This window comes from Equus asinus, chromosome 21 (assembly GCF_041296235.1).
Source record: "Equus asinus isolate D_3611 breed Donkey chromosome 21, EquAss-T2T_v2, whole genome shotgun sequence".
In the NCBI taxonomy this organism is placed as follows: Eukaryota; Metazoa; Chordata; class Mammalia; order Perissodactyla; family Equidae; genus Equus; species Equus asinus.
This window is the reverse complement of record NC_091810.1, coordinates 97,660,876-97,687,437: the sequence shown is the minus strand read 5'-3', so window position 1 is coordinate 97,687,437 and position 26,562 is coordinate 97,660,876. Positions and strand designations below refer to the sequence as shown.

Genomic DNA, 26,562 nt, shown 5'->3' with positions numbered 1-26,562 from the left:
TAAATATTGTTTTGTTTTGAGGAAGATTGGCCCTGAGCTAACTATCTGTGCCCATCTTCCTCTACTTTATACATGGGATGCCTGCCACAGCATGGCTTGACAAGCGGTGCGTAGGTCTGTACCTGGGATTCGAACCAGGGAACCCTGGGCCACTGAAGCAGAACATGTGAACTTAACCTCTGCACCACTGGGGCTGGCCCCAACACTGATTTTTTAAAAATCAGAGCTAAATTTTCAAAACTGCAAGTTTCCTTATATGTAAGGAGAAATGTTCCTAAATTATAGGTGATGGACCAGGAAGGGTGTCCAGGTAGTTAACTGAGGCGAACTCGCAGAACAGCAGGTGCTCTGAATTCTGAAATGCCACCAAAACTTCCTCAAGCTGTGCAGCACAGCCCACAAAGTGGCCGTGACCACACACGTTACTCACGGCCACATCCCAGTGCTCTTTAGAACATCTCTGAGAATTTATAATGGAACACAGAAAACAGAACTTATTTTGTAATCTTACTCAATCATAAGTTTTTGCTGTATTTTTACCCTGTTTTGATTTATAAAAATCAAGTATGTGAAAACTCACATTCTATTAACATTATGATCCAATTTTAAAGTAGAAGTATGACAAAATATTTTAATTTGATCAAAAAGATACCCTTTGGCCACTGGCTGGATGGGGCTGTGTCAGGCCCCGTTCTCTCATTGCCGCCCTGGAGTTCCAGCCGAGTCAGGGGGAGGCCACCCCGAGCCGTCCCCCACCGCACTTCATGCCGGGCAGCCTCCCTCACTTCTCCCAGCCATATCTTGCCACTGCTCAAAGTCAAATGCTTGTTTTCTTCACAGATCTTCCCTAAAGCAAGAAGGAAGCTGGACTTCCCCGACCCACACTGCGTGGAACGTACCAGGGGCGAGGTGCCTCCTAAGGCTGGAGAGAGTCCACTCCGTGAGAAATGGAGACCCAGCATCTCAGAACTCATGGGGAAGAGATCTTAGTGATCAGCCTGAGGAAACTGAGGCCCACGGAGATTCAGTGCCTTGCTCACAGCCACACACCTAGCGGCTGAGCCAGAAATGGAATCCAGGGGTCCTGACCACACGAAGCCAACGCACCTCCCATTTCACAGAACACCCAGCGAGTGAGCATGGCATGCACGCCTCCGAATGACCCCGCCTAACCCAAAGACAGTCTCACAGACACTACACGAGCGGGACTGCCCAGCCCGAGCCTCTTCACTTAATTGGGGGTGTTACAGAGGGACAGGCATCAGTTCAAGTGGAGGAAGAGCATTTTCCCTACTCAGATGGGACACAGCACAGCCAGCCCAGGGTAGGCGGCAGCCCACGGCTTACGTCCATCAGCAGGGGCAGGCGGGTCACCCTCTGCATGGGCAGGATGAGGAAGGAGATCATTGGCAGGTTCCTGCAGTCTTCGTGGGACTCAATCCGGGACAATACCTCCTTGAAGGATGGGTTGGTGGCGCTGAGGAAAAGCAAAGAAAGAAGGAACTTCAAAATACTGCTCCTTCAGTTAAGAAGTAAAGATGTTTTATAAAACATTGTGATAAAATCATATGTTATCGAAGATTTTTAAATACATAAAACAACATGAACACATCACATAGGGAGACACGGACGGCTTGTCTGCCTTCCATGGTCAAGATGGAGTGTAAGGCGTGAGTCTAAGGTAATAGTGTGAACAATAAGATGGGAATGTAGGAGCTGGAAATTTCCAGAAGTGAGAAGTAAACAGAGGAGGTGGTGGGATCACGATGGTGAACGTATCAATTATCCATTAGTATCATGGTGAACCTTATTAATTATCAATTAGTATGATGGTGAACGTATCGATTATCAATTAGCATAATAGTGAATATATCAATAATCAATTAGTATGATGGTGTATGTATCAATTAACAGTATCATGGTGAAAGTATCAGTTATCAACAAGCATGACGGTGAACACATTGGTTATCAATTAGTATACAGACCAGATCTCAGATCTGATCATCTATAAACAGTCCACTAAAAAGATAACAAGTGACCTGTTTTGAGCCTCTTCTCAAGCCCTACAGTTATGTAAAAAAGAAACGCCAGGGGACGGCCTGGTGGCACAGTGGTTAAGTTTGCATGTTCCGATTCTTGGTGGCCTAGGGTTCGCCTGTTCGGATCCCGGGTGCAGACATGACACTGCTTGGCACGCCATGCTGTGGCAAGCATCCCACATATAAAGTAGAGGAAGATGGGCACGGATGTGAGCTCAGGGCCAGTCTTCCTCAGCAAAAAAGAGGAGGATTGGCGGGAGATGTTAGCTCAAGGCTAATCTTTCTCAAAAAAAAAGAAGAAATGCCAGACTGCGTTCCCTGACTAGGAGCCTTTGGCTTTATCAAAGCTTCTAAGATAGGAAACCTCTGACCATCAGCCATTGATCCCTCCTCACCAGCACCGGCAGGACAGAGGTTAAGGCCATGACATTTCTATGGGGCTCAGCAGACACACCACAGGTGACCTCCCGGGGAACCACCCCGATGACTTTGAAGGAAGGCCAAGACAGATTCCCGTAAGAATGCAGCCTCAGCAAGGTCCCCAGCTTGCCAAATAACAGACTCAGAAGTCAGCCCCGGGTCTTCTGCCCCCCATGGTGCCCTCACTCCACACCAGGCACTCACTGCACCCAAGAGGAGCTCTGAGGAGCTCACAGTGGCCCATGGAGGGGGTGCGGCCAGAGACTGTAATTCCATGTGGGGGCAAGGAGCAGGGGAGTGACAACTATGACCTTTGTTTAAAAATGTATTTTGAAAATTAGATGATTTGGTTCAAGGCTGCTAAACATAAATTATGAAATACCCAGAATAGCAAATTAAAAGAAACTACACAGAAACATTTTATTTTCACATTTCAAATCGAGGAGTTTTAAATTTCCTTTCTTGCACCTTTGAAAAGATTTTTAGGAAGTTAAAAAGAAATCAGAGTCTAAACCAGGTGGCTATTTAAATCACTGGGGTCCCAGGCCCATCCCCCCACGGCTCTGTATACATGGCCTGAGACGGACCTTCAGCTGTTTATTTGCTTGTTTTCAAAGACTCCAGGGCGTTTCCAAAGGGCAGGTAAAGGGAAAGTCAGGCTCCAAAAGTGAGCTGCCATCAACGCAACAAAGCTCCTGAAAACCAGCGACTATTTCCACATGAAAGCTCAACTGACGGCACCACTGAGCTAACTTAGACAAAATCTTTATTTTTTAAGAGTTGCATAATGTACAGCAGGTCTTACTCACATTTTTTAAATCCTGCAAAACAAAATGAAATTTAGCCCTAATTCAAGGCTTTGTCTTCAAACAAGTAACTTGCGTTTTCTACCAGCTGCAGAGCAGCCTCTAGCTCAGCCAGCCCGCTGGTGAGAGGCCAGGTGAGGGAGGGGGTGAGTTTGCCCCCCAAGGGAGACTAGCTGAGGGGAGCCACCAGTGTCCAGCGGGCAGAGGCCAGGATGCTGCTCCACCTCCCACAGCACGCAGCATGGCCCCCAGCCAAAATGTCAGTAGTGCTGACAAACCTGCAAACCAGCTCTGTGCTGGACACGTCAGCAGGCTGACAGCTGTGGGCTTTGCGCTGCCCCAGCGAGGGTTTCCTGAGGATGTGGAGGGACGAGGGGCATCATTGGCCCCTCTCACCAATGTGGGGGATGTTTCTCCAAGCAGCCGAGAGAGAACCCTTGCCAGCCGTCCACAGGGCTGCACACACTGCGCAGGGGTTGACCCATGCTGCATGCCACAGTCATGAACGCCACCATTCACGAGAGGGTGAGGACGCTCACAGCCAGAGGCCCCCGAGAGAGCTGCCAGCAACGCACGACTGCACTCAGAACAGAGAGCTGCCGTGATGGACAGGGCCCGGAACAGAACAAGACGCAGGTTACTGAGCACTCACTGCCTCCTTTAACGAGAGAGATCGCACATCCACCACATCAAAACTCTCAGTAACCTGAACAGGACAGAGCGGAGAGGGATGTGAGGAACTGACAGCTTAGTTCTTTCTGTTGCACAATTACCGTCTTTAAGAACATCTTTTTTTACTGCTTTCCTTCAGAACTTCTGTCTCTCCTCATCCTCAACTACCCAGAGGGGGAGATTCAGCAATTCCTACGAACAACTTAGCAGAGCTGTCATTTGAACGGAGGAAAATGAGAAGGCCGAGAAATCCCTGGATCCCAGGCACCAGCCCAGCCAGCTGGCACCTCCCTCCTGGCCACCGGCAAACCACTTAGAGGACAGTTAATGGCTCAGAAAACTTGGGGGTGTGGAAGGATCACCCCGCGTCTCGCAGCAATTAAAAGAAAACAAGGAAAACAATAACAAGCTATAATTTCATAACAGTTGAGAGAACATTCTCCACAGACTAGATTTTTCTACGCAAACTCCCTCACCCTGAAAACGATCCTCTTAAACATTTCTCCCTGGGAAACAGCCCATCAAGAGGCCTTTCTAAATAAGATTTAAGAGATCAGTTAATTTTAATCACTGTGACCTAATTAGAAAGAGGCCAGACAAAGAAGACTGTGACAGTCACGGTGCTCACAGCAGTCTCTGCAGCGTCCGCTGCTGGTAGACCTCATTGGTGCAGTACTTCACGTATGGGTCGAAGGTAGACGCCGTGTGCTTCTCCACGATGTCACTGATGTCGTCTATGAAGATGTTGTCCTGATGCCTGGCTTCCAGCTCAGTGAAGAATCTGAAAAACAAAGAAAAGTATTTATGCTTTCTTCCACGTGCCTTAACAGACAACAGTTTATCCTCATGTAAAATTATTACACAGCACTTGAAAGTAACAGCCCGAAGTGCCAACTCAAAAAGATAGAGAGAAAAACTACTAGGGTTGTGGTAAAAGTAAATCTGTCATAATAACACCTCATCACCGCAAGGTTGTACTTGAGATACCGAAAATCCAGGCATTTCTGTACTTTCAGGTATATTTTAGAAGACACAGATTTCACTGTTTTCCAAGAATACCCTAGCTCTTTAAGGGGCTGGGTTCATGCTTATATATTTTATTGTACAGAAAAGCATATGAGCAAAACACCTAAGTGCTTAAAGATCAAGTCTGAAATAAACCCAATTGTATGTGTCCTTTCTCTCAAAATAAAAATAATCATATTGTTTTAAATCTAATAATATGCAGAACATATAAATGTCTTCATAAATTATTTAGATTGCAACTTAGGGGTGCCAGATTTTGAGAGAGAGAGTGTGTGAGTGTGAGTGTGTGAGTGTGTGTGTGTGCATAGTGTCCAGTCCAACTGAAATTAAATTTCAGGTAAATGAGTAATTTTTAGGTACAAGTATGTGACAAATATGCATGAGACATCCTGGGCGTCCTGTATTTTATCTGGCAACCCTAGGTGGCATCCAATTTTAACAGAACATCCAAAACAGATATTTGAAATAGGTTTCCACACAGAGCATTGCTGCTCAAACCGTGGCCCACAGGCCAGCAGCTGGGAACCATGAAAGAGCTTGTCAAGAATGCAGACTCTCAGCATCGCCCGCCCCAATGGGAGCTTGCCTTTATCAGGATCTCCAGACGATCTGCGTGCACACTGACCACTCACAAGAGCTGCTCCAGAACACACTCGCTGTCCCAGTCTGGAGCAGCAGGAAAATGTATTACAGGTAACTATCCACAGGAGCAAAGCATTTTCCAGAAAGTGCGAGGAAGGCGACATCAACAGCACTTCAGGGCTGACTTCTGGGGCAGTCTCCAGCAAGCTCTTTGGCACTTGCTGCCCCTCACCCATTTGCTGAATAATACAAATATCTGTCTGAGTCCCTGTTTTCAAACCTTCAAGGTAGGTCTAGCTCTAGAGGTGGAACTTCAACCTCACTGACTGTGCCAATAACAGTGTACATCAAGAAACGATAGTACCAAGAACCAGTACAGAAGAAGCTGAGTTACCTGCCAAGGAGAGGTGACCTCAGCAAGCGAAAGCTGAGTAAGAAACAATCCTTTCCCTCCCAATACTCATGGCCAAGCGGCCCACAGAGGCACAGGGCCAATTACTGCAGTATAAGACCTGTACCCAGGCATACACGGCCACGTCCTGGGGGAGGGGGACTGAGCAACAGTGGGAGGCAGGCCACCAGCGATGAGGATGCACTGCTGGGAGCAGAGGGCAGCCCTGCCAGCAGGGGAGACAACGAGTGCCAGGCACGCACCTCGTTCAGGAAACTGAGGCTGAGGTGCAGACCCCAGAAGGAATGGGGGCAGAGGATGGGGCTGAGAAGCAGGTCAGAGCTAGACTGCAAAGCTGTGACCAGAAGCTGGGAGCCTGGGCTTCACCTGTGGATAGTGAGAATTCACTGGCAGTGCTGAAGACAGTAAATCACCTGCCAGACAGAAAGCTGGGACAGGCGGATGGACAGAGAGAGTGGGGACAGAGAGACTGGAAGAGGCAGGAGACGGCTAGCTGGGCCAGCAACCATCCAGCCTGGCAGCGGGAAATCCAAACGAGAAGACACAGGTCAGGGAGACAGCCTGGAGGGAGAGTCAGTAGAATGGAGAGACGCTGAGATGGGAATGTCAAGGTTTCACCCTGGCATCAAGGTGGGTCACTCACCAAGCAGGAAGGCAGGGCTTTGGAGCAGGTGGAGAAGCACAAAGGACCAAGTTTAATCCTGCCTTGGGGATGTCAAATACCCATCTGTGAGAATTCAGAGCCACAGGAATTCTAGGTCACATACAGTCAGGACTAGCTCATTTCTAGCTGGTTTTCATATAAATGCAAAGTATTTGTAATTTATTTTAATTCCAAGGGTCTTCTTTCAATTTTCGTTGAACATTTGCTTAAAATAAGAAGCCATTCATAACATCACTATCATGAAAATCTGAGAAATAAATTTTTAAAGGCAAATATCTCCCAGAGTTTTCGTCTTTCCTTAACTGTTATAATATGAAGGAATGCAACATTATAACCAAAAACAACAGTCACTTGGCTTTTCCCAATGAAAAGGAAAACTCATTGACCACAGTAAAATTTTTGGCCAAAGTACAGGATTAGAAACACAGCACTAATGAAATATCTGTTTGTGCTACTTACTCTAATGTAATGTAAACCAAGACACCCATCTTTTATTTTGACATTAGCATAATTAATATAATTTAAAGTTTTCTGTGTTAAATTATCTATTGGTTATTTTGGCAAATCTGCATATTTTACCAAGTGAGCCAAGCTACAAAAAGACCAGGAGAGTATTCCGGAAGAATGAGGTGTTATTTCAGTGACCCGGAGCGCTGGGGATCCAAACCAAATCCAAAGAAGTAAACCACTCTGGTCCCTGGATGAAACCTGAATGGGGCTGTGGGATAACAGGCTGACTTGAAGGACAGCTTTTCAACGGAAACACATTTCAGCATTAGGAGGTCTTTATTCTGGGACAATATCTTCACTATTTCCTCTTTGCAGCATTAGCAACACGATCAAGTTTCACAACCAATCATGGTAACAACCCTTCCCTTCTTTTTTCCTACTAAAATTCTAATCTCATCGCTAAAGTCTAGTTTTGAGAAACCTCCGAAGGACCAGGAAATGCTTCCCGCAAACAGGGCCCCCGACGGGAAACCCAGGTCAGCCCCGTGTGATGGTGACTCCCCGTCCCCAGCCCCACCACCCCACTCATCAGATGCCCATAGCTCCTGGCTGTGCGAGATGGGCCCGACCACCGAGAACGCCAGGCAGCCTCCCGGGAGGGGGCTCAAGCCCTAACTCCAGTCCACACCTGAAGGCTCATCCACGGCCTGGCCCACCTCCTCTCACACTTCCTAGAAAGGCAGGGACCATGCAGTCTTCAGGTTTTCGTGTCTTTAACCAGTGGTGATCTTAAATGCGGCGCCGCATCTCTGCGGAAAAACGAGGTCAACAGTGAGGAAGCCGCTCAACACACGCACCTTTGTTTGCCTCGCTTTCTCCCGTCTGGAGAGGGCAGAAAAGACCTACAAATGTGAGGAACAAACGTCCCCGTGCCCTCACTAACAGCCTGCCTAGAACTCAACTGATGACACAATGGGCACGAAAGACACAAGCGTTCCTGACAACTCTCACAGCCCGCCCAGGAACTCCACTAATCCAGAGAGGGGACCAAACTTAACCCACACCACGAGGCTGTTTTAAGAAGCCAAGCAGCACAGTCTCCTCTGACATGTCTAGCACGGATGATGCTTCGGTGGACGGCAGGAGCAGCAGTTGATGATGACAACCCCTCCCCAGGCTGGCCCAGTGCTGCATGCTCGCCGTGCCCCGCCTCGCCTCACCTGGCCCTCAAGCCTCCTTTTGAGTGGCCCTGAGACCCAATTCACACAAGCACAGCCAGGTTGAGAGAGCCTAGGTCCAAACTCGAAACCACCGAGCCTCGGTCTGAGCCCAGAGCCTGTGCCCGACCCCAAGACTACCACCTCTGCTCCCAGCGCCAACTCCACGGAGGGCCCACGATGGGTGTGCACCGCGCAGGCCAGCAGGGCAGAGACACGACAACAGCCAGCCTCCAGGACATCGGCCAGTGGGTGTTCTGGTCCCGGTCCAGCAGTGTGAGCAAACACCAGCTCATGGGTCCCTCTGACATCCCGGGGCTCGCTCACTTCAGCCGTCCCTGTCCCCTGCTGCACTGCCCTTTGCCTTCTCATCCTTTAAGCATCGAGTAAATTCCCTCTCCTCCAGGAAGCCTTCTCTGCCCCTTCTGGGCTGGGCTAAGCTCCCTCACTCCACGTCTCTGTAAACCTCTATGCTGTTCCTTTGGTGCACCTGCTATGGTCGTAATTAATTATATTACGATTTTATTTACTTCGTCTCTCTGAGCAAGGGCCGACGACAGAGGCCATGTCTGTGTTCAACACTACGCGTTCCAGGCCACAGAACCTGGAATACAGAAGACAGTCAAATATTTGATAGGTGAATAAGTCTAATTTGTGTTTTAAAGAGAAAATTATAAAGATGAAACCTGATCAAGGAATTTTGCTCTACTGCTATTTTACCAAGAACATAACACTCACAAGGAGGTCAGTCTCCACCCGCCTTTACTCCCCAGAAAATCAGGTCAGCAGAAATCTACTGACCACAGCTGTGCTGGGGGCAGTGAGGGCCACAGACAGACACAAGCAACCTGAGTCCCAGCACAAGTCTCTGTAGCCTGTCAGACGGGGTCTCTAAGACGAGGCCCAATCCCACACAAGTTTCTTCAATGCCAGCTGCACTTTCTAGAAAACCCGCCAGACCAGGCCTCCCCGACCAGACCTAGGGAGGACTCCAGACGCTAAGATGCTGAGGGGCGTGGCCAGCAGGCTGCGGGAACCATGAGCACTGCGCCCCTCCCAGAATGGCATCTTGGCAAGGTGCTTCCCCTTCGTCAACATCCACCCGCCTCAAGCAGACTCAGATCATTCCTGGACTCCTCCCTCATGTGGATGAGCTCTATTCTAAGCGGCTCCACATCCTGCCACAGACCATCACATCCTCTCATGCTGGACACACAGAACCCGCTGGCAGGTCCACAGGTCTGGGTGGCTGTCATATCACAAAACACCTTCAAGAAACGAGAGGACACCCCAGGCGAGTGGCCACACACTAGGTGCCACTGCAAATACTTCCCACCAGAACGTCCCATCCTCCCCAAAACAGATTGATATTCTGCTGCAGAAAGGGAGACTTGGGGCTTCTTCACCTGGGGTGTTTGGTGGTCACGTTGACACAAAGATCAGCCTTGATTTTTCAACACACTGGGATGGAACAGCAAGCACATGGCAAGGGTACCACTGCCAACGGCAAGGGCCACCCGCCTCAACCCAGATGCAGAGTCTACGCTCCTGGCCACCATCACCAGTCAGTCCAAGCCGATGACGAACACAATGCAGCGCACCTGTGACTCCCTCGCCAGGAACACTCACAGGAAATCTGTTAATTCGATATGAATATGGGGCTGTGGTTCTCAGTGAGGACACCTTACACCCCGATCTGGCAGAAGCCTCACGAGGGTTCCCTCGGACAAGTGTACATCTTCTCAGAATCTGTTTCAGCTTCTTCTGAAACTTTATCTCTGGATTGATAATCAGGGTGACAAGTGGTTGGGAACATGAGGAAAACATTGTAAACAAAAATGTTCTGAGAGCCCTCACTCCCTTCTCATAGCTACTGTCTGATCCTTCAACTCTCTAGGATGGTTTTTGATAAAAGATTCTTATCATCCCATTACAACCTTTAAGGTTCGGCCTTAAGAGACTGTGGTGAAGGATGAACAAAGGGTTTTCCGACCCTCGCACCACACGACATGGAGGCTGCTCAGGTTTAATCCAGCCCATAGCACCCTTGGTTCAAGGCACCCAGCAAACCCAGAGGAGGTAGGAGGGGCCAGGAGGGGTGGGCAGAGAGAACGAGAACCAGACCCGAGAGCCGGCTGCCAGTTAAGGATCCCATCCCCTCAGCCCACCTGCTGGAAGGAGGATAAAGGGGACCAGGGAAACAGGATTTGACAACTCCTTGAAATTTTAATACCATTAGACTGAGTCTTTGCTTAAATATGGAATGTAAATTCACCATTCACCAAAATAAACTCAAAATGGATCAAAGACCTAAAGGTGAGACCTGAAACCATAAGGTTTTGGAAGAAAACGTAGGCAGTACACTCTTTGACATCAGTATTAAAAGGATCTTTTCGGACACCATGCCTTCTCAGAGAAGGGAAACAATAGAAAGAATAAACAAATGGGACTTCATCAGACTAAAGAGCTTCTTCAAGGCAAATGAAAACAGGATTGAAACAAAAAAACAACCCACTAACTGGGAAAAAATATTTGCAAATCATATATCTGACAAAGGCTTAATATCCTTAATATATAAAGAACTCTCGCAACTCAACAACAAAACATCAAACAACCCAATCAAAAAATGGGCAGGAGACATGAACAGACATTTCTCCAAAGAAGATATACTGATGGCCAATAGGCACATGAAAAGATGCTCATCATCGCTGATCATCAGGGAAATGCAAATCAAAACTACACTAAGATATCACCTTACACCCGTTAGAATGACAAAAATATCTAAAACTAATAGCAACAAATGTTGGAGAGGTTGCGGAGAAAAAGGAACCCTCATACACTGCTGGTGGGAATGCAAACTGCTGCAGCCACTATGGAAAACAGTATGGAGATTCCTCAAAAAACTAAAAATAGAACTACCATACAATCCAGCCATCCCACTACTGGGTATTTATCCAAAGAGCCTGAAGTCAGCAATCCCAAAAGTCCTGTGCACCCCAATGTTTATTGCAGCACTGTTTACAATAGCCAAGACATGGAAGCAACCTAAGTGCCCAGCAACAGACAAATGGATAAAGAAGATGTGGTACATATATACAATGGAATACTACTCAGCTGCAAAACAGAACAAAATCATTCCATTTGCAATAACATGGATGGACCTTGAGAGAATTATGTTAAGTGAAATAAGCCAGCGAGAGAAAGATAATCTGTGTATGACTCCACTCATATGAGGAATTTAAAACTATGGACCAAGAACAGTTTAGTGGATACCAGGGAAAAGGTGGGGTGGAGGGTGGGCACAAAGGGTGAAGTGGTGCACCTACAACATGACTGACAAACATTAATGTACAATTGAAATTTCACAAGATTGTAACCTATCAATAACTCAATAAAAAAAAAATATGGAATGTAAAGTATTTATCACATAAATCTGCATCACAAAAAGTGGAGAAAAGGAGCTTGTTCCCATGGCGACCATATGCACACCTGCTTCTCCTGTCTCAGTGTTACTCACATCCACCATTTAACTCTCCCAGGATTGGGGACGACACGATGAACGGCACACTCCCATGGAAATGTCCTGAGCAGGGTCGGGCACTCGCGTGGGCCCCCACCTGGGTGCGCTGGGGTACATGGACGGCTCCACAGATTCTAATTACTTTCTATTTAAGTACAGCTATTAATTTCCATCTAATGGAAGATCCCACCCCACCACATCCCATGTCATATAGGACCCTGAGGACAGAGACCAACGTGCCTGGTTCAGCCCCGGATCTCCAGGACCCGGCAAAGAGTGAGCCCTGAATCAATTGATCCTCAGCACTCACTGCTGCTGACGTGCACCTTCCAAGGAGAGGGATGGGGATGCTGTGAAATGGGCATCTCCAGGCGTGACTCACACCTGCGTTACCAGGCCAGGTGCTCACGGTGACTACCAGGGAGGGTGGGGGAGGAGGCACTCGGATGTCACAGGTGGCCCACGTGCCTTACCCCGCATCCGAGACACAGGGCTTGTAACCTCAAGAATAATCTTGCTAATCCATGCCCTGGCAAAAATTCTTTGAAAACTCAAAACCTAGCAAAGATGTGTGACGTCTAAGGAACTGTTTCCTTCTACGCGATGACAGTTACACAGCCAGCTCTGCAGCCTTTCCGCGTGGCGGCCTGCGAGGGCAGTGCTGGTGACACTCACTCACAGCTGCTCTCCTGGGAGAGGGGGCTGGGTCTGCTGGCTCTCTTCACCCTGCCTGTTTTCTGTTCCCACCTAAACAGCCTCACTGTGCACGTGCCATCACTGTAAGTCACCCTGAGCCTTTCGTGAACGCAGCTGGAGTATAAGTGATCAATTCTAAACAAACCAACTGGGAAAACGTGGAAACGGTATCGAGAATGAATTTATAGAATAATTGGAACAAAGTCAAGAAAAACAAAAAGCTCTCTTCGAGCTGAAACCCCCCTTCCAATTGTGATCCGATCGTTCTGGAATAACCAGCACAGGAGGAACATGTTTCTCCTCTCGCACTATCTCCAGCTCCTTTTTTAGGAAGCGCCCATGGCACATCAAGTCAGAATTCAGTCCACAAGAAAGAATAACTTCTAAAGTAAGCCCCAAATCTTCCCATCTCAGTTTTCCTTTATTAAATATGCCCCAAAAAAGTTGTCTTCCTAAAAGAAAGAAATGTTTTCTATGGCTCCATCAGTTTCATCAAAAAGACAAAGGAGGGCACCAGCCTGGTTGACTAGTGGTTAAGTTCACGTGCTCCACTTGGGTGGCCCAGGGTTCGCAGGTTCGGATCCCGGGCATGGACCTAGCACAGCTTGTCAAGAAAAAGAGGAAGATGGGCAACAGATGTTAGCTCAGGGCCAATGTTCCTCAGAAAAAAAAAAAAAGAAAGAAAAGAAAAGGGAACCAGGATACAGAATTTTGAAAACCTCTAAAGGTCAATTTCCTAAGCCATAACATCCTAAGAAAAACAACGCTCATCTGCAGGAGGGAAACAGAACTTCAGGTCCTGACAGTTTTAGAGCCTGCTCCATTCACACAGCAGCTGGCTCCAGCTTGCCCCTTCCACAGAACTCTCCCCTTCAACTCTCATCGAGGGTTTTTAAAATACTTTCTTTTTAGATAGTTGTGAGCCCTGGTTAGCAAAGTATCCAAAGACCGGGATTTATAAGGATTAAGGATTAAGTTCTCATCCTGGTTTTAAGTGGATTTGGGATAGTGATAAATTTCGGTTTTCTTCATTTGCTAAAACAAAATGAACAGAGTGGAGAAAAAGAGTGGGTCGACCATCAGCCCTGCCACACAGTGGTCCCTGGACCAGCTCAAGAGAGACCAGGTGACACAGCAGGGGACACACCAGGAAGAAGAGGGGATCCGACAGGCCAACGGCAGGTGACAATGGGAACGAGGAGGGGATGGGAGAGGTGAGGACAAGGGAAGAATTGGGCTGGGAACTCGCAGGGAGCGTGGCGTGGACTTCAGGGTTTGTTAAGGGTACACTTTCAAAGGGGTCCGGGATGCAAAGAAGTTTCGGAACCACTGGCTCTGTATAGTGAAAACACCTAATACAGAAAGATACACAGGGAAATTCAGCTGGACCCAGCATCGCCTCCCAGGTAGGTGCCCACAAGAAATGAAAACATGTGTTCACAGGGAAACCTGGACACAAATATGCACAGCAGCACAATTTATACCAGCAAAAAGGAGAAACAGCCCGATGTCCATCAACCAATGAATGGAAAAGTAAAATGTAGGACGTCCGCATGATGCAATATTACCCAGCCATGAAAAGGATGAAGTACTGACACATTACAACATGGATGAGCCTTGAGGGCATCATGCTGCTGAGAGAAGACAGCCATGGAGACCACACGTTGTGTGATTCCATCCACATGAAATGTCCAGAATAGTCGAGTCCACAGAAACAGGAAGAGCGGGTGTTGTCCAGAGGCGGGGGCGTCTGGGGGAAACAGGGAGTGAGTGCCAATGGACACGGCGTTTCTTAGTGACGTGATGACAATGTTACAAAATTGATTGTGGGTATCTGTCCAATCCGTGAATCTACTAAAAGCCACCAAACTATACCACTTACATGGGTTATTTGTATGGTATGTGAACTATTCCTTCAAATAAGCTCTTTAATAAAAGGGCAACAGCCGGAGGAACGGGCAGGGGTGAGAGCTGATTCCACAGATTCTGCTCGTGTACAGCCTTCTCTTTTCCTCCTTTCCCAGAGCAGACTGCATATGTTTCACCTCTTCTCAAGCAGCTCTCGTGAGAAGTCCCCAGACTTACAAAACGAGGAGCACTGGCCAAGGAGGCCGGGTCAGCAGGCCCAGAGCCCAGCTGTTTGGCTCCCCGACACCCTGGCTGGCCAGCCCTAAAGTGCCCTTAGGGAATTCCGGGCCCCGTGGAAGGCAATCCGAAACCACTCAACAGACGCAAAGGGCCGAGAGACGTGGGAATGTCAGGCATCCCTGTATGGTCAGCGGCAGGGAATCCAGCCCAAATCTCCCCAGTCACACCAGGGCGCTGGAGACGGCACGTCCACACCACAGCAGCCCTGCCCACCATACAGGCCGTGCACCCGCGGAACTGCCATCAGCCTCCTGCCTCCTCGCCACATAGGCTTCCTGAGTGAGAGCACACGGTTCCGGTCATGAGAAGCTATGGAAGCTCTGCTGCTGCGTCCTCTCAGAAGGCCTTCAGAGAGGCCCCGTGATGGCAATTCAGTCCACAAGGGTCAAAATGTTCCCAAACCTTACCTAGCATTTAACCACCACCAAGAGGCTAGCAGCCTTTCCCTTCCTTGAAAATGGTGAACTCAGAACGACAAATACGCTATCTACTCCTCTGGAGCAATGCCTACATCAGGTGTACTTCTCAAATCTACACTCCCAGGGCCAGTCAGCAATCAGACCGTCACCGCTCGCCTGCACGTGTCCCGTCTTATACACACACCCCTTCCTTCTCATTTCTCTACCAAAACCTCCCCGACATGTCTTCCGCAAATGGTAATTTGCTCTTCATGGTAATTCTTTTCCTGCTTCTATCCACTTTTAAAGAACCTACCAAAACCCATTCTACAAGCTGCTCTGGCCCCCTCACCCCCTTCCCTTCATCCATCAATGGGACCAGCTGTCCAAACCAAAGCTCTAACTGTTCTTCTGACCACACAACTCCCTCTAAGAAGGGCCCAAGGACGCACACCCGCTCGGGCAAGTTCCCAGCCAGCTTCTGAGCCCACATGCTTGCACCACCTACACACTCTGAAAGGATCACGTCCCGCAGAAGCTTCTTGTACTCCTGGCCAGCTAAGAACACTGACGCTAGACCACCACAACTACGTCACTCGCCAGGATGCACAGCAGCCAGCTGGAGAGAGGCGACTGCTTACAGCTTGCAGAGAGTCTGTCATTCTCAGCTTTCCTTTTTTTAAAAAATTGACATCTTAATAGTTGTGGTAAAAACTACTACAAAAGCTAATCTGGGCAACACACACATATACTTGCATTTGGTCACTTCTCCACCAAGAAGCAGCTCCCAACCACACGCCCATCCTCACCTCCGCCACAGAGGCAGAGCCGGCTCCCCGCTGGCTGCAGGAATTTGAGAGACTAACGAAGCTGCCCACTCAGGGGGAGCTGCACGGTACCCTTCCCAAGGGGAGGGTCTCCAGCTTAAAAGGAACGCAGGAAGTTGCACCTGTGGTGGGAAAGGGATGCACCGTGGTAGAGCTGGACTGAGGGAGCCAGGTCCCGCCAGCACACGGCTGCTCAAGTTGTCAGCAGCAACTCTAGTTCCTGTAAAACGTCAGAAAACAAAAATGCCTTGGCATGTGTGCTAACAAAGCCGGCACAGACTTCAACCACAGATTATTACCTGTTATTTTACCTGACAGCTGGCCCAGCCCCTGCATAGTGCGTCAGAGTTTCTGAGTGACTTACACATCTTTCCATTAAACAGGGGCAGCTTTTCCAAGGGCTTTCCTTAGAACTTATTACAGCCGTGCAAAATGAACACCACTGGCTTCCTTCTAGAACAAAACTAACAAATACTTTCTTTCTCTCGCTCTTTTAGTATTTGACAAACTGAAAAACCATCCTTCAGCTATAGAGAATTATTCCATGAGAAGTAGTCTCTGAAACAAAAAGTCATTTGTAGGTTTTATTATTATTAATCAACAACATACTAAATAAACCGGAGGCAGTTAGCTTTATAAAAAAGTACACAGAATTTATCTTTACTATGTTATCTCTAGAGACTTTTTAAAAATTCAAGCCTTTTGAAAAACAATTTTGTTAAAGTTTGCTTTTTTTTTTTTTTTTTTTTACAAACCTTCAGGTTTCTGCTTATTAATTCCTGTTTTTGTTTTTTAAGGCTAGCCTGAAGACAAACAATAGAGAAAGAAGAGAGAAGTATTTCATTTCCTTGGGAAGTTAACAGGCATACGAAGTCCCAGGGGAAAAAGAGTCGCCCCAGGGCTGGCCTCCTGGTCCCACAGTCGAGATGGCCCAGGTCGGCGGCTTCCATTCCAGGCTCTGTGCGCAGGCCAGGGCGCACTCAGACTGACTGGCTGCCAAGCAGCTGCAGGTGCAGGGCCAGATGTCAAACCCAACCACTGCCACTTACAGAGACCTTTGAAACAAGATGAAGGGAAGCCACCGCTGCTTCGCAGACCTTCAAAACCTGCCCTTCACCCTCTCCTCTGTGACAGAGAGGCAAATTCAATCCTTAAACAATAGGCGCTGGAACCACGACAGGGAGGAGACCCTTTCCCAGAATCACGATTTGATCCTCCACTCCGTCTAGAACCCTCCAGAGATTCTACATGGCAGCCCCTTCACCATCTCTTTTCAGTGCGTATATAAGGTCTCTCTCTCCTATCTGTATGTTTTCTAACTTTAATCATTTCTCAGCTTTCTGCAGTTGCCTTACCTTCTCACCAGACTAACACCTGGGAGGGAGCCAACTCAAGTTTCTTAACTTTTTGATCAGAAAAAAAAGCCACCCACAATGTGGATATGTACATACATTTCCCTGCTCTTTTTAAAAAGGCACTGTTTTTACTTCATGTTAATAAAAAAGGCAAATGCACCTGATCCTTTGGCTGCTCTAATGTGAAGTGTGACAGAGTATGATTTACCTGAGTCGCATCTAATTTAACAGAGGGGGATGAAGCAGAGACCAGCCTGTATTATTGAAAATCATCCAACAGCATTTTCTTTTTAAATGTTAACTATTTATTTATTTTTCTCCCCAAAGCCCCAGTACAAAGTCATATATCCTAGTTGTGAGTCCTCTAGTTCTTCTATGTGGGACGCCACCACAGCATGGCTCCACGAGCGGTATGCAGGTCTGCACCCAGGATCCAAACCTATGAACCGGGGCCACCGAAGTGGAGCGCACAAACTCAACCACTATGCCACCGGACCCGCCCCTCCAACACTATTATTTCAATGCCTCAAATTACATGACATTAGAGAGAAAGGTATTGGAAAGCCTTTATGCTTAATTTCTCCAGGTCCTGGTGGCAGAATCCTCCGATTACATTAAAGTGTACTCCCCTCTGTCCTCCTCGCACACGTGCTCACCTGTGCACAGGGGACTGACGACCTCCCCGAGTGTGACCCTGTGCGAGGGCACAGGTTCATCCATTTATCAGGCTAATTCAGACAAACACCAAACCAACACAGTGGGCACCAGAGCTCTCAACCAAGGGCTGACGGCCTGAAACCGCCCTACATACTGTATTTTAAAAATCTGAATTAGCTCCCAACAGTTAAAAATGAAGTGAGGGCATGCACATCCAGGTTTCCCAGTTTCTGCAGGTCCAGATCCCAGCACCAGGCTCACATTCACTCAGGGGGTGGGGCTGCACTCACACCCAGCTCACAGGTGCCCCTACGCAGAGCCACCCCCACCGGTCCTGCTCTGTCAGCCGCATGACCTGGCTGCAGAGTAGGGGACTGAATCTGCCCCCCAGAGAGGGCTCTGGAGTCAGATGTGCGTCTGATTTCTGGGGTCTTCCTTGGTATCTAACTGCTTACTGCTGGGGTGCAATTTACTGACCCTCTCTGGTCCTTGTCTGCTGAGGAGGAGACAGCCCTGTCTCTGCAGAGATCGCAGCGAGCACTGAACGACATAAGTACAGGCAGGACGGGGTAGGGACCCCGGCACACAGGGCTGATCCACGGTGGCAAAAGTTGTGATTCTTACCATCAAATGACAGAGCACCAAGGAGTCCTTGCGAAGACGCTGACTTCCACGCAAGTCAACAAGGCTTCTGGAATCACTATTTCCACTCCCTCAAATTTGTGTTAGTTAGAAGCCAACTGAGTTATGAGGGACTCATGAAACTTGCTGCAAGTCCAAAGTCCACATTTGGGGCAAGACAAGACCTCTGCGCCTCTGGCTTCATTCAGGTCCTAAGATAAGCAACGTATTATTTATCAGAAATAGCTACACACCTGTATCGATCTGTTCCCTATCCCTGAAAAGCTTCTCACATTAATGTAAAAAAGACAGAACACAAGCTTTTACTAACCTGCAAAACGTCATTTAGACTGTGACCAAGGATTAACTGCTGCAGGGAGCATCAGACTCTCAGAAGCGTGCGGCTGTGAAATGCTCGTCTCTCAACACGAAAGCCCACAAAGGCCCTGCAGTTGCAAACTGGTCTCTGTAAGACCTGCAGGTAACTGGGAACTTTAACAGCTCAACTGCAGAAGGGGCAAAGGAAGAAAAATCACACCCAGCCGTCTCCACAATCTCAACGCCACCGTGGAGAGTTGGGATCAGCAGAAAAGTCTTGTCCACTTACATTCATAACCTGCGCCAGAAGAAACCAGGTGGGAAGCTGAGTCCATCCACGCACAGCACGCCGCACCAGTCCAGGCACCACACGCCAGCGGGCCGGGGGAGGAGGGCTCGGAGGCTCCTCGCCGTCAAGTCCTCTGGCAGTCGTGCATTCAGGTGTTAACAGCACCTGGCTGAACACGCCACGTTCCCCTCACAGGGAAGCCGCTGTAAAGCCGGAACCACTTCTCAAACGCGGACTGTCGCTGCTGCACGTGCGACACCTGGTACTAACAAGGCTCAATGACATCCTTACAAGCATTTTACTTGCAAGCCACCAGCATGAAGCACAGCCGACCCCGCTCACAACCACCGCCAGCAGCCCCGCAACAGGGACCTATTCACGCAACAGAGACCTCTCCAAAGCGAACACTTTGTCAGTCAAACGCCCACAAATGAGCAGGAGCCCCGGGAGGTTCATCTCCCAGGAGAGAGGCGGCCTGCGGGTGGATCGCTCTCTAGGACGCGTCTGCTCTGCGCGCCGGACCCCAGGCCGCCCTGTCTGCGAACACACTCCGCCTGCCCCGCTCTCAGAAGACGCCGGGGCGGGAAGAAGCGCGGACGCGGCCTGGAGCTCCGCAGCCCTGCCCCGGGACGCGCCCCCTCCCCTCGGAGGCACGGGCGCCGCCAGGCTCGGCCCCGCAGGCGCGTCGACAGCACCCACGGCGCCGGGGCGGACCCACCGCAGCTGCTTCTGCGCGGACTCCGTGCCTCACAGACGACACGGGACAACGCACGGACCCTCGAAAGCACCCTCGAGAGCCCCGAGGGCCGCAGTCACTCTGGAGCTGCGCGGACCCCCTTTACACGCACAGGGAGGACAAAGGCGGGGCGCCTGTGGCTCCCGGAGCCCCGCGCTGCCCGGCCGCCTCCTCGCCCATCCTTCTCCGGGGCCGCCCGAGGTTCCCCCGCCAGGCCGCCCGCTCCAGACGCGTCCCCGCGCTTCGCCCGCCCGGAGCCGCTGACCGACCCAACGCCCCGCAGCCGCGCCCCTGCCGCCTCGCGCCGTCGCAGCGGCCCGGCACGTGGGCAGGCGACTAGCGCGGCCCCAGCGGACCGGCGGGGCAGGCGGGGCAGGGGGCCAGCCCGCCCCAGGGACCGTGGCGGCGCGCGGCCGCAGACCCCCGTCAGTCCGGGTCGCCGCAGGACAGGCGGGCGGGCGGCGCTCGTCACCCCGCCGCGCCTCCTGCTCCACTCGAAGCCGCGCCGCGCTGGAAACCAGCCGTTCACATCCCCCGCGCTCTTGCCAGGAACCCCTCCCCTGACGGCTGACGACAGTCCTTCCCGCGGCGCCTCGGCCCACAACAAACGGACGCGCCGGGGCTGCAGGCGCTGGCCGCCCGGGCTCCGCGACGACGCCGCTTCCCGCCGCCCGCGGCAGACGGCTCTACCAGGCGCCGCGAGCTCCACGGCGGGAGCGCCGCCCCTCGCTAAGGGACGTTCCCCCGCACGCGCCGCGGACGCCCGGGGCTGACCCTCCCCGGGCCACACGGCAGCGACCCTGCGCCGGGGCTCGGCGGCGCCTTAGCTCTCGCCCGGGGCACAGCGGACGGCAAGACGAACAGACTAGACGGCGCGCACGTCGGAGCGACGGGGCAGACAGCGAGCGCGAACTGACAAAGGGGACACCCAGACAAGGAGAAGCACCGCGGGGCGCCCACGGAGGCCACGGCATAGGTGACTCGGCCCACTGCACACGTCCCTGCGTCCACCGCACACGCCGCCCACAGTCCACCGCACACGTCCCTCACAGTCCACTGCACACGTCCCTCCGTCCACCGCACACGCCCCTCACAGTCCACCGCACACGTCCCTCACAGTCCACTGCACACGTCCCTCCGTCCACCGCACACGCCCCTCACAGTCCACCGCACACGCCCCTCACAGTCCACCGCACACGTCCCTCCGTCCGCTGCTCACGTCCCTCACAGTCCACCGCACACGTCCCTGCGTCCGCTGCTCACGTCCCTCACAGTCCACCGCACACGTCCCTGCGTCCACCGCACACGTCCCTCACAGTCCACCGCACACGTCCCTCACAGTCCACCGCACACGTCCCTCCGTCCGCCGCTCACGTCCCTCACAGTCCACCGCACACGTCCCTCACAGTCCACCGCACACGTCCCTCACAGTCCACCGCTCACGTCCCTCACAGTCCACCGCTCACGTCCCTCACAGTCCACCGCACACGTCCCTCACAGTCCACCGCTCACGTCCCTCACAGTCCACCGCACACGTCCCTCACAGTCCACCGCTCACGTCCCTCACAGTCCACCGCACACGTCCCTCCGTCCACCGCACACGTCCCTCACAGTCCACCGCACACGTCCCTCCGTCCACCGCACACGTCCCTCACAGTCCACCGCACACGTCCCTCCGTCCACCGCACACGTCCCTCACAGTCCACCGCTCACGTCCCTCACAGTCCACCGCACACGTCCCTCCGTCCACCGCTCACGTCCCTCACAGTCCACCGCACACGTCCCTCCGTCCACCGCACACGTCCCTCACAGTCCACCGCTCACGTCCCTCACAGTCCACCGCACACGTCCCTCACAGTCCACCGCTCACGTCCCTCACAGTCCACCGCACACGTCCCTCTGTCCACCGCACACGTCCCTCACAGTCCACCGCACACGTCCCTCCGTCCGCTGCTCACGTCCCTCACAGTCCACCGCACACGTCCCTCCGTCCGCTGCTCACGTCCCTCACAGTCCACCGCACACGTCCCTGCGTCCGCTGCTCACGTCCCTCACAGTCCACCGCACACATCCCACAGTCCACCGCACACGTCCCTCACAGTCCACCGCACACGTCCCTGCGTCCGCTGCTCACGTCCCTCACAGTCCACCGCACACGTCCCTCCGTCCACCGCACACGTCCCTCACAGTCCACCGCACACATCCCACAGTCCACCGCACACGTCCCTCACAGTCCACCGCACACGTCCCTGCGTCCGCTGCTCACGTCCCTCACAGTCCACCGCACACGTCCCTCACAGTCCACCGCACACGTCCCTGCGTCCGCTGCTCACGTCCCTCACAGTCCACCGCACACGTCCCTCCGTCCACCGCACACGTCCCACAGTCCACCGCACACGTCCCTCCGTCCACCGCACACGCCCCTCACAGTCCACCGCACACGTCCCACAGTCCACCGCACACGTCCCTCCGTCCACCGCACATGCCCCTCAGAGTCCACCGCACACGTCCCTCCGTCCGCCGCACACGTCCCTCCGTCCGCCGCTCACGTCCCTCACAGTCCACCGCACACGCCCCACAGTCCACCGCACACGCCCCTCCGTCTACCGCACACGCCGCTCCGTCCACCGCACACGCCCCTCACAGTCCACCGCACACGTCCCTGCGTCCACCGCACACGTCCCTCCGTCTACCGCACACGTCCCTCACAGTCCACCGCACACGTCCCACAGTCCACCGCACACGTCCCTCCGTCCACCGCACACGCCCCTCACAGTCCACCGCACACGTCCCACAGTCCACCGCACACGTCCCTCCGTCCGCCGCTCACGTCCCTCACAGTCCACCGCACACGCCCCACAGTCCACCGCACACGCCCCTCCGTCTACCGCACACGCCCCTCACAGTCCACCGCACACGTCCCTGCGTCCACCGCACACGTCCCTCCGTCTACCGCACACGCCGCTCCGTCCACCGCACACGCCCCTCACAGTCCACCGCACACGTCCCTGCGTCCACCGCACACGTCCCTCCGTCTACCGCACACGCCGCTCCGTCCACCGCACACGTCCCTCACAGTCCACCGCACCTGTCCCTCCGTCCGCTGCACACCCCCTCACGGAGACCTGAAGCTCCCGCAGCAGCAGCAGTGGACAGACTTCAATACTGACCAGCCAACCTGAGCACGAGGCCGCGCAGAGACCCCGGCTGGGGAGCGTGGCAACGTAGTTCACGCCCTCGGAGCCTCCACGTGTCCATCTGCGGAGCAACAATGCCCACACCTGCTCTCCTTGGCGTCAAATGCTCTCAGTTTCGGTAGCTCTGCATCTTGAGTTTTATTTTCCATTTCCAACCTTCTCACCACCCAGTTTACAGGGCGAAGCCCCCAACTTCTCTCCCGCTGCGGGGTCGGGACGTGCTGACCTCCCGGGGGCAGGGGAGCGGGGTCTCAGGCACGGGCCCCCAGAACTCAGGACACTTCGGGGGAATCGGGTGCAGAGCAGTGCGGACGGCCAGCGTGCGCCGTCTCGGGAGAGGGGCGAGGAGACGCCGCCTGTGTCTGCCTGTTTGCATAAGGCAGCGTGGGGAGGAGCGCCAGACACCTGCCGCGGGCCAGAGGTGAGGGGTCAGCGGGTCACAGTGCAGGGAGGCGGGCAAGGGCTGGGCCCGTCGACGCCACATGATACTGTCCGAGCCCGGAAGGCCGCGTAAATGCAGGACTTACCAAGACACCAGGAGGCGCCCTTCCCAGACGTCCCGGCTCCATCTCAGCCCTGACGCGTCAGCCGGGGGCCTGGGCGCCGTGCGCAGGACGCAGAGGCTCAGACGGCCCCACGCGTCCCAACCCCAGACCCAGGGGGACAGTCCACTGTCACGAAGCAGCGGAGCCGGCCGGCCGCGCTGGGCACTGACCGCGGTACGAGAACAAGTGACGGCGAGGGCGCTACCTCTCAGTCAACTGGACTTAACAGGATTCACAAGTTCTTCATTCCTATTCCCAATTTGAAAAAATTCCCTGAAAGTTTAAACAATAAAACTGTAACCACGAGTTACAGAAATTTTAACAGAACTAGACGTCTCCTAAGAACATGAGGTAAAGGAGTTTCTCGTGAAGCACAGTCAGAAGACATTCCATAAGCGAGAGAAGCTGACAGTTCCCCAAATCCCCGAGAGTCACAAGCCATTCAGAGGCGGTCTAGGAAATCAAAGACTTACGTACTCCAACTAGAAATACACGCAGTATTTTGTACCATGACACGACCCAGGCTGTTATTCGTTAAACAAGAATCTTTATCTTGCAGTTAAATGCTCATTTAATTACACTGCAGAAATACTGGTCTATTAAGCTCATTCTGTACATCCCAGGGGCCCACTTAATGAAGTTACTTGCAAATATAAAGTAATTAACAAAATATGAACTCAATAGACGGTTAGAGACTACATTAAATGATGTTTGAATTAAAACATCCATTAAGGACCACCAATCTTATGACATTAAATTGACGAGGAAGCATAGGAAAGCTGGGTAATTATGGGTTAGACGAAGCTCACTTGCCCGGTTTCCCAGCAAGACCAACGGAGGTCCCGCCTGGGGGGCACCCTGTCCCTCAGGCACCTGTTCCCTGTGCGTTTACCCGCCAGGTGCCCAGGACAGGGAGCCCGCCTGTCACGTTCACTGTTCTATGTCCAATGCCTGGCACCCTGCCTGGTATATGGGAGGGCCTCTATAAATTACGCTGAAAAAGCCACCCTAAGATATTCTATCAAAGAATAAGATGCAATGCTCAATAAAAATCTCATACTCCGAAAAATGACTATTTCCCCAAGAAAGTAAATTCCATGACTCATGTGGAACCATTCATTTAAAGTTCCTGAAAAGAAGAAACTAGACAGAGGAAGGCCTGGATTATTTGGGGAGCACACGGAGAGAAAAAATGGATACCCAGTGTTAGTCTTCACTTAAGACTCTGGCTCTCTGACAGACTAAAGGAAAGGCCACTAGCACAGGTGGGTAACAGTAGGGGTGTATGGTCGACCATCATGGTATCTAAGACTCGTGCTTGTAGATGCAGAGAAAGCTCGGGAAGCTGTCCTAGGGACATCTGGTGGCAGACCCTCTGGCGGGACTTTAATCTTTCACCATGTGTACGTATGATCTGGGCGGTGGGCGGGACCTCTTACCCGCTGTTTCTGGGATTAAACCAGAGGAGCCTCCAGAAGAATCAGCCGAGAGCCAGCCAGCCTTGGACGAGGATGCACCCGGCTCTCCAGGGAAAGGAGGCATTTCAAACGGACCAGAGCCGCTGTGGACAAGTGAAGTATTCCTGAAATTCGATTCCAGGCTTGTTAAAAGTGGTGCAGCCACTGAGACTGTGAAGATGTCCCTCAAACACGGTCAGTGTTCAACGGTTGGTTCCCAGAGAAGGAGAGGCAGCTCTGCGGACAGGGCCCTCTCCCCATCCGTCCTTCGTGGCTGGACGCTCACTCTCAGAAAACCGTTTGCATACATTATCCTCTGCTATGCAGGCTGTTCACATCTCTACTCCCTCCAGACAATCTCTGCCACATATTTTTTTTCTTTTTTGAGGAAGATTAGTCCTGAGCTAACTACTGCCAACCCTCCTCTTTTTGTTGAGGAAGACTGGCCCTGAGCTAACATCTGTGCCCATCTTCCTCTATTTTATACGTGGAACGCCTACCACAGCATGGCTTTTGCCAAGCGGTGCCATATCCGCACCCGGGATCCAAACCAGCGAACCCCAGGCCGCCAGGACTTAACAGCTGCGCCACTGGGCCGGCCCCTCCCACATTTTGAAAAGAAACACTGACATTGTTCACAGCTACTTTTTTCATATCACCCCCAAAAGGCTTTTACTAGGTGCAGCCGTAGTGTAAGTCAGACTTCTGAGCCTCGGGTCACGTCTGCAAAGCCCGGCCTCCATGAGACGGCGTTCCTGAGCCCACGTGCCACAGGGAGAGGAACACCCTGTCCCAGAAAAGCGCCAGCAGGAAGAAGGAACTCTCCAGCATGAGCTGGTGACCGACTCACAGAGGGCGAGGACCTCAGCACCCTGGTTTCAGATTCCTTGGTTATTCTGAAAAAACACGCTTCATGCTGGTGGCACACTCACTTGGCAGCTGACAGGCAGACAGGAGTAAGCTGCCCCAGGAAGAGATTAGGATTCCCTGCTTCAGTCTCAGGAGGGAGAAATAAGATCAATAAAAACCAGTCTTCAAAGTCAGGAATTAGTTCAGGCCAAGAAAGTCTACAGTAAGACAGGCAGAGGCAAACGCCATGTCTCCAGTTTGAATATCTGAGCTTCCAAATACCGGGGTCTTCAAAGAGTCCAGGAGAACGAGTTTTATTCAACAGGAAGCAGGGGAAGAGTGTTCTGAGTCTAAACAATTACACTTTCCCGTCTAAGTTGGAAACGATACTTCATGAGCAAAAAGCAGAAAATCACTCAGTGTGTACCTCTCAGAAGTATCAATAAAATGCAATCCTGATCTCTAAACTTATTAATAAATTGGTAAAATGATATTCTGATATTCTAAATTAATAAAATTACATTCTGATCACAAAAGCTGTTTTGTGGAAGTAAATTAGATATTGGCCGGGAAGACTGGAAAAAAAAGGGATGAAGGGATGGGAGAGCCTCAAGCAGGAGGCATTTCTTGGTGGTGGTCCCCAGGGTCAGGAGAAACACGA

The 26,562-nt window shown here is 51.7% G+C and overlaps 1 protein-coding gene across 1 annotated transcript in view; it reads right to left on the bottom strand.

Moving 5' to 3' along the window:
- Positions 1-26,562, bottom strand: part of ARHGEF26 (Rho guanine nucleotide exchange factor 26) — a 112,417-nt gene that overhangs the window by 49,434 nt on the left and 36,421 nt on the right. Inside the window, exons 6-7 of the mRNA XM_014849593.3 lie at positions 4,566-4,718; positions 1,348-1,477 (exon numbers count right to left, since the gene is read on the bottom strand). Of these exons, the coding sequence (XP_014705079.3) occupies positions 1,348-1,477; positions 4,566-4,718 (283 nt within the window). The remainder of the gene's footprint in view (positions 1-1,347; positions 1,478-4,565; positions 4,719-26,562) is intronic.